Source organism: Phaethon lepturus, unplaced genomic scaffold, assembly GCF_000687285.1.
Source record: "Phaethon lepturus isolate BGI_N335 unplaced genomic scaffold, ASM68728v1 scaffold36195, whole genome shotgun sequence".
Taxonomy (NCBI): domain Eukaryota; kingdom Metazoa; phylum Chordata; class Aves; order Phaethontiformes; family Phaethontidae; genus Phaethon; species Phaethon lepturus.
In genome coordinates, this window is record NW_010539037.1 from 1 (window position 1) to 9236 (window position 9236).

At 43.6% G+C, this 9236-nt stretch overlaps 1 protein-coding gene across 1 annotated transcript; it reads right to left on the reverse strand.

The window, feature by feature from the left end:
• Positions 1-8830: 8830 nt before the first annotated feature.
• LOC104620715 (clavesin-2) lies at positions 8831-9219 on the reverse strand (the record flags this gene model as incomplete). The annotated part of the gene is made up of 1 exon (XM_010287011.1): positions 8831-9219. A coding segment is annotated over exon 1 (389 nt), but the record flags the coding sequence as incomplete, so codon positions are not given.
• Between the last annotated feature and the right edge of the window lie 17 nt (positions 9220-9236).

Here is a 9236-nt window from a genome sequence, read left to right on the forward strand (position 1 = left end):
TATCGCTCTCTACAACTACCTGAAAGGAGGGGATAGCAACGTGGGTGTCAGTCTCTTCTCTCAAGTAACACATGATATGACAAAAGGAAACAGACTCAAGTTGCACCAGGAGAGGTTTAGGTTGGCTATTAGGAAAAATTTCGTCACTGAAAGGGTTGTCAAACATTGGAACAGGCTGCCCGCGGAAGGGGTGGAGTCACCATCCCTGGAGGTATTTAAAAGACATGTAGAAGTGGTGCTTAGGGACATGGTTTAGTGCTGGACTTGGCAGTGTGAGGTTAACGATTGCACTTGATGATCTCAAAGGTCTTTTCCAACCTAAATGATTCTATGATTCTAAGGAAAGTATGTTCTCACCAGAAAGCTAAAGGGAAGACATTGTTTTACACGATTCTCCTCTTCATGTTGGAATACCTTATTTTGTTTTGAATTTGGTTTGGCTGACTGAGATAAAAGTTTTTATATTCACTCCTCTCCTTTTCACTTTTCTGAGATTTAACTTTTTTCTAAGGCTTTACTTTTCTGAGACCTAAGGTTTACAGGAAGTTTGGCATGCTCCCTCTTTCTTCTTCAGATTTTTTCAACTGGGAGAGAAAACAGCACAAGAAAAATTCTTCTCTGTAATTTCCCTATGGAAATCCTCAAAACACTACAATTCTCATTTTCCTTTTGGCAGAAAAAAAAAATTTCTGTAAATGGAAATTTGTCCATGGGGAAAAAAGGGCATGTCTTAAAACCAATTTTGAAGGAAAGCATTCAAAACCTGGATCCTTAAAATTGTTAGTGCAATTTGGTCATCAAAAAACTGTTAGGCCAGTACCCCGTTTTTGCAGTAGGCACAATGAAGCAAACCTGGAGCATCCTGCCTGCCCTGGGCAAACATGCCCAGGGGCACAGGGGCTGGTGTGGCAGAGCCAACGCCTCGGGCACGGCGTGAATGACGCTCTCCCTCTCCCCAGGCAGAGCAACTCCCCCAAGCCCAACTGCTGGACACGTGGGAAAAATGCCACCATTGCTGCTGAGGCCTCTGAATAAGCAAACAAACAAACAAACAAACACACACCTCCAGTGCCGCAGTGCGAAGAGAGACCTGAGGAAAATGAAATCATTCATTGGCTCTTTCCCAAATGAGTTTGTGCATATATAATGGAACGTATAGGGAATCTTTGGCAGCATGAAGACTATAGATCATTTTACTGGCACTAAAAAGGTCTTAGTTTGTCTAGCGTATCTGCAGACCAGTCTACCTATCCAGTACAACACTGGTGCATGGACAGTGGAGGGCACCTAATCAACATGGGAACTAAAAATCCCCTGTACGACATGCATTTTGTACAGCTGCCAGCATCAGGATTAAAACATGTGCTTAGCCTCAGGGAAGGAGATTTATAGAGTCATGTTCAAGGTCAGAGCTGCACTCAGAGCATGGCCAACTGCCTTCAAACCCCTGGTTACCACCTCGTTACCTCCACAACGCGGTGGAGGTCTCAGAAATACCCTTTTTTTAATCACTCCATGAAGTTAGATGGAGATACACCCTGTAAGAGGCCTTCCCAGAGGAAACATTGCACTGGGAAGGAAATTACATCAAGTGAGATGTCGGGAGAGCAGCTAATGCCTCTAATGAGGAAGATGATCTATCAGAGCTCATACAAGAAACAGACATTAGAAATACTCAAATCCTAAAATTAGCCTCAACCCCACTTGATATGTATGCTGCTGCATTCAGAGGATCTCATTCTCCAGAAGAGCTCCACGAAGCAGAAAGCTGCTGCAAGCACCCTACATTCAGTCTAAGAAGATGGGTCCCAAGTTCCTGATGTAGATCTCTGATGTCCTCCCTAGGGAGTTCAAGAAGACATCACATGCCTTGGATTAATGGCTCCCTAGTGGCACAAGACTGCTAGAAATCTGGTGCATTAGACATAAAGATTCTTTGTTTATGAGGCCAATCAGGTCTCTAAGACTGGCCATAAAATGCTTTTACATAGAGCTAAGTGATAAATATATAGATGTATACATGTAAACACAAATACACCTAATTATGTTCTGAATTCATTCAAGCCAACAGGAAAACTGACAGGCATCAATGAGACCAGGATTTCAGCTACCACCTTACTTCAGAGAGTAACCAATAGTCCCAGGGCTGGGCCTCCACAACTCTATGGCATATTCACCATCCCCATAACTCCTACTGCTGGTTTGCTTAGTGTTAAGAAATACAGCCCACAACAACAATGATGATATTGTATGTTTATCCACTGAAAAAGACAAAAAGTTGTCCTCTCAGTGAAAACAAGCCCTGAAGAACGCAGGTCTAGCTAAAAGCAAGCAAGAACACTTTCCAACAGAGGAAAGTATCTATCTGAAGTACTCTTTAAGTCTAAAAAGTCACATCAGGAGTACACAGGGACATGTCACTAACAACCAAACTCACCCCCTCAAATGCCCTTCAGCGTAATTAGTTTAATGGTCCCCTAGTCTTGCTTTTATTACCTTACTTAAGTACAGTACAGAAAACCAGACAAGAAAGACAAATCCATTAGTGGATATTTAAAGCAACTTTTGCTCTGGACACATGCTGAGGCAAGCCAGAAATATAAACCTGGCGTGATAGATGCAATCTTAGGTGCTGTGAATGGCAAGCTGAGTATTGAAAGTATCAGCTGCACTGCCCAAGCAAATTAAACATGATTAAAGAAACTATACTGAAGCTTTCACACAGCACAGTTATTTGCAGAAAGATTCATCTTTAATCCACTCCAGCCCCATGTTGTCCAACATTTCACCTCACTGCTACTACTGTTCACGTCAGCATCAAGATGCACAGGCTCGACCATAACATATGCTCCATCCTTGTCTGGACTCTAGGGAAATGATAATACTATGTAAAAAGAAGGTGGGAAAAATTACTCTGGATTGTATTGCTGAAACTTTTATTCCACGCTGAAATTACTTCCCATATAGATACAGAAATATAAACAATCAACAGTGAGAAAAAAAAAAAATAAGGTAGTGAGTGTGAGATAAATTTGGTCCAAGATGGTTTTGACTGCCTTTCTACATTACAGAAAAAAAAAAGAAAAGAAAAAAAAATAAACATATTAGCCTTGAATTTTAAGAGACCATGGTGTTCAGTCTGGGGGGAAGATGGTAATGTGTTAAGTAACAGTGTGTATTTAGGGGACAGCAAGCCACTCATTTTGCCCTGGCCCCAGTTTTACAATGACTGCTCCAGTGCTGCCAGGTATGTGGGGTGTGCTGGCCCTGATTTGCTGCAGTAGCTGTAGTAGCCTGGAGTTAGGATGTGCAGAAATAAATCTTTATTTATTTACGGCTACATTCAGTTGTATTCGCTTGTTGAAACAGACTGTTATGGGACATATTGTAGCTAGCAAGGTATTACTAACAGCTAGGATAATCGAGAACTCACGGTTAATTTAAATGTATTTAATGCCTTCTGTTTATAGAACTGTACTTAATTCAATGGAGATCTTAGGCAACTTTTTTCGTCCAGTTGTTAATGTGAATAACAAATGCTGGAAATACGTTATCACATATATAATGCACTTTTAATGTCCCTTTTCTACGTGAGTCCCGGCTTGAGTTCAAATGAGGTGGGGACTGGTATGCATCACACGCTGCTACCTCCTGAAATTTTTCATTCGGGTTGACTTTAAAGCAATGAGCCTGGGAAGGCTTGACAAGTTAATAGCCACACTGACACTGATTCTTTCAAATGTTTTGCGATGGCTACCATTTCTACCACGACAGTGACAGAGCTTTCTAGAGTAATGCCTCACTGAGGACTTGATTTGTCACGAACAAAACAGCTCAAACAATTTACTGAGCATCCTGTTCTCTTGTAATTTAATAGTTGCAGCAATTTCCCCTTCACAGAAAAGAAAAGTTCCTTGAGAATTTTCTATGGGACATGAACAAATTCAAAGTATTTCCAAGGATTTCTGGGAAAAACAGTCTGGCAGTCACTGCTATCAGCTCTTGGTAGTACTATGATCTTTCACCTTTACCTCTTGGTTATGCAGTCTTTGCATCCTCTCCACTCCCAGAGGCCACTGTGATTTACACCAGGCCAACAGAAAAAGAAGAGGCAGGGAGAATGGAGGACACAGAGGTCTCATATCAAATCCAGCTGTGTCAGCTGTTTTCAATATTTCATGTTCTTGATGATGGGTGGCATCCACCGTATCATCTGTTTAACCAGATTCTGGTTCCTGTCAATTCACATTTGCACTGAACAACAGATAATCTGATTTGGCGGAGTTGCCCTACAATCTCTATTGTTATTTGTCATCTCCTCCCCCAGTATCAAGAAATTTCAAGTTATTTTGAGAATTAAAAATGAATGGCATGAGTTTGCCTCTCAGGATGCAAACCGTTAACTAGAAGAAATAAATGGTAAGTCTTCATTGCTTGACTTTAAGCCACACGTCTCCTGAAGGTCCCAAACATGTAAGGAACACATAATCCGTATTTTAAACTCATCACCATTTGCACAAATAAAGGTTTCTGTCCAATGAGCTCTTGTGCCACTGTGGTTTAAAAGAGAAGCTGGTCAAGTCTCTGAGCCATCATCTCATTTCTAACCAACTGCTCTGGCTCAATATTTTTAGAATTTTAGTGAAACAAGAGCCCTCAAGATACACAAAGGCATAGCTAGAAATGATGCCTCAGATCTCCTTGGTTTGTCAGTCTGAGTACAGATTTGAATGCTGAAAAGATGGGGGATCGAAACTTCTCATACAGCTATTCTGCTTAAATAGTGGCAGCATGCCCTGGGGGCCCTTATTCTAAAAACAAAAAGCAACAGCAGTGTTACAAAAATGCATAGAAAAATAGAAACTGCCTCAAATATTTTACCAGATTAGCTTTTAGATTCAGATTTAATACCATTCATTACTCCTTGTGTTAGCCCAGTGTCTAACAATCACAGCCATGGATGAAGCTGATCTAAATTTTACATTAGCATTGATCAAAAAGATCCCTAGCCAAAAGACTCAGTCTAAACACAAATGATAATAGGCAGATACGAATGCCTGGGGAAAAGCTAGGAAACAATATGACAGCATCAGTCAGCAGGAGAAACTGTAGAAAAAATGACAGTTTGCACTAGTTAAGAATCACTATTTGAAAGATATTACTTCCAAACAAAAATTGACTCTATTAACCAGGTATTTTACTCAATTAACCAGGTATTTTGTTATTGTTAATATGTTATTATTGTTAGCATTGCCTCCATCAGAGCTTAAAGAATACCCTGCCAACTTGCCTGCGGTAGTGAGCTGAGGAGCAGACCAGCCTCCTAATAGCGACAGAATTTACATTTTCGTCTAATGGGAGGAAAAGAAAAGTTTCTAGCACACATGAAAGCATAGTTGGGAAAGCAAAGCAGTGGACCCCATCTTCGCCCTGCTGTATCATCTGACGCAACAGCAGAGCTAAGGGTAAGGAGTGCAGTGGACTTCCATATTCACCGAGGATGGTGTGAGCTGACTGGGTCACTGTGACACACAGGAACTAGGCATTACTGCACTTTTCTACTGCACTTTTCTATTGCACTTTGTAAGAAAAGTTCTGAGATGATTAACGCAGGGAAAGGTTTCAAATAAATAGCGTCAAAACGGAATGATTTGCATAGGGAATTTGTGTACAGGTGCCACGAAGCATATAGAAGAACATGCATGACAACAGATCCCTTGCTGCTGAGAGTTTAAGTTAATTGTACCATTAACTGAAAAAAACTTCACCAGCTGGACACATTAAGAAAAAGGAGTCTTCCAATGCACGTACACACCTACAAGCCAAATGTAGTTACGAATCAACAATCTGGAAGCTCTAGTAGGGAAGGCTGATCCCTCCCCGAGTGCTATCCAGCCTCCTGGCAGGAATAAGAGACAGGATGGAGAGTTAAGCAGGGTCCCACTGAAAAGCTGCTGGCTACTCAATGCATTATCCTTCACCTTCCCTTTTTTTGTTTGTTTGTTTTAAATACGTGTCTGATTTAGTTGTTCAGATTGTAGGACATCTGGTACAGTTTTCAGGCCCTGCCTTAATTTAATGATTTAACATCTAATACACAGGCTTGTTTTACCATAGGAATTTTTTGCCTCCCACGTTTTTCTTTCTAATTGGAACCATGTAAATCATAGGCTGCTGGTGCTATATAAATCATCTATAGTATGTCTGCTATTCATTTAAATAACAAATTGGAACTTTTTATTTCTAATTGTTACATGCTGGCCGTAATAAATCTTACACACATGATAAATCTGGAGGCTTGCTGTGCTCTATTAACTTAGTTTACGAAGCATACGAAGACGTCCTAACAAGACAGGCTTCAAAAAGCAATCCTGCCAGTGTTGCTGTAAGAGGAGCACTGGTTTACATCCTGTGAGATCCCAAGTCAGTTAAGGCATAAGCTTGAGACATACGGCGTAGCGGCTCCAGTGTAAGTTCCATACACAATGCTCCCCAGGTTCAGTTGCTGAATATCAGATAATGGAAGACACTAAATTAATTAGAAAAGAGAGTGACCTAACACCATTCCCAGATCTGTCACAGACTTGTCATGTGCCTTGGAGCAAGCCACTCCCCGCAGCTGGGCTTCGGCTCTCTCCCCTTTGTCTGAGTGGTCTGTCTGGAAACAAATCCCTGGCTCTGGAGCAGAGGCGTACCGTGGGTGTGCAGCGCTGAAGAGTCATAGGGACCCAACTGCAAACATGGCCATTAGGTACCCCTGTGTACCCCAGTCCCTTCCCTATTATATCCTAAATAATAATTTTACCAATAGGACTTCACGAAAAAGGTCACAATAAATTTACTGTTGTGTCAGCTGATCTCATGTAGTTTAAATATCAGCACATCCAAAATTAAGAAGAAAATAAACCTATTCTTTTTACATGGCAACCATTTTTTTTAAACGCTACTTTATCTCTGAATTCAAAGTCTTGGTGTTTTTTTGACTGGGAACTAATGGTCTGAAAAGTGTCACATAACACTTTGGGGGTTTTTTCATTAATGAGAAATAACAGTATAGAGTAGGCCACACTACCTTTAATAAGGGATCTTCTTCATGGTAGATGGATGACTTAATAAAAGCCTAAACATCCATTTCTTTGCTAATCCTTTGTTCAGGGATTTTTAAGAGTTTATGGAGCTGTTTTTAAAATAAAAAGTTGACCTGGTTCTTATATATGGGAAATGAAGGCCACTAAGAGAGTCCTTAGCCTCATCATTATGGCTTCCTCGCCCAGCTGCTTTGGGTCCATCTGCCAGGAAACTAAAGCAGGAAAGGGACGCTGGACCCAGCTCTGCATACATTCATCCACACTTGCTAGTCGTTAGCCTGGCCGTGGGCAGTTCTGGTTTGTGCCAGACAGCTCTCTCCCAGTCCCTGGGCATGATTCATGGGTTAGCAAGGGCTAGGAAACTCTCCCCATAGGCAGCGTGGGTGCGGCCGCCCCGCCTGGAGAGGAGGAAAGCCACGGCGTGCCAGCAGCCCTCTGGGCAGAGACCCACCCCTGCAACACCGACCGCTGCAGGGAGCTGCGGGGTCGCTCCCCGCAATGGCTATCGACACAGCCCGCAGGAGGACAGCTACACAAACACGGAAAGGGCAAGCTTATGCATGCCGATCCCCTAAATTTTGTCCTTTCTACGCACACTGCTAGCTGTTCGTGCCGTGTTTCAGAATAGCTGGCTTGGGGTATCTGCACGGAGCACTCAGCACTGCCTGTGCCCAGCCTGCGCTGACTGCACAAGAGACGGTTTGGGTTCATGTGAAGGCAACTAGCAAGATTTTAAGTTTTCTCCATTAAGAAGTGCTTCAGATCCTAAACCTGTTCTTCGGTTGGGAGCCCAGGGAAGCCATGCAGTGCTCACTGGAGTAGGCTTTAGAGTTCACTCTTAACGGCTTCATTCATTTACATGTACTGAAAATCAAGCAATTTTTGCGGGTGTAATTGTAGGCTGCAGGAGAAACTAAGCATGACACCCAATGATGTATTTAGACTAACCAAATAGTGTCACACAGTATCAAGCCAAATGCTAAAAGAAAGGGTGTTGATGGGAGACAGCTCTTGGGTCAGCCTGCTAAGTCACCTTCAGGCTACAGCAGTCCCAAAAAGGATCTGAAATTGTTCTGGGGAATGCACTAGCCTCCTTCAATTTGCTACCAAAGCTTTTTGTGCTTGGATCTTATTATGCGGGGAATTCACACTTAGAGCAGCGTGAGTGGGGAAAGACGTGGTTATTCTAACTTCCATCCTGGCATTTCCAGGTGGCTTAGGAAGAGCTTTCTTTAGCTGAGGGAAAGAATTCGGAGCCTCAGCTTCCTGCACAGGCAAACTTTTCAGCTCAAAAGCCATGATGGATACTACTGTTTTGCACACAGTATCTCCCACTTTCTCCTACAGTACCTAGGCAGCTCTGTGCATGCTGAAGCAGGCAGACCAGCATAGAGATCGCAACCAGCCTTTGTCAGGGGGATAAGCACATCATCTACCATGCCAGCTCACTTCAGCTAAGGGGAGGCAGAAGGGTGTAAACCTCCTATCAGCCAGTTGAGAAAAGTATCCGAGTAGTTCCTACTTCTCTCCCAAAATTCAGAGCCTAAAGGATGAGAAGGTTGAAAAGGCCCTAAGCCACGAAATACGCTTCTTCTTTTTCTTCTCCCTCTGCCTTCCAGGCTGCTGCCCAGCCCCCAGTGGGCAGAGCGGGGTGTGTCCCTGCTGCCCACCCATCCTCTGGTCTGGCATAGCATTTCCCGGGGAAAGAAGGGGTTAAGGCGGGTGGGTGTCTCTGCATTTACCTGCTCTGGTCCCAGTTGGCAGCAAAAAGGACGAGGATCTTCCTGCCGTAGTGGTCCAGGTTGGCCAGCCCGCCGGGGAAGCCATCCTTCAGCGCCTGCTTGATGCCCGGGTCTGTGGCCTTGAAGCTCTTGAACATGTCCAGGTTCTGCTGGCGATATTCAAAGTACTGGGCCAGGAGGCGAAAAGCCTCGAAGTGCTGAAACTTCCTGGCCCGCAGGAACCGCAGGATGAAGGCATCGTCGGTGCGGAGGAAGCCGATGTCCGGCCGGGTGATCACCATGTCCCGCACCTCCTGGATGTCCTGGTGCAAGGTGTCGGGGTTCTCGTTCAGCTCCAGCCGGGCTTTCTCCAGAGTCTCCGGGGAGAGACCTGCCTGCAAATGAGTCATGGCGCTGCCCTCCTCCT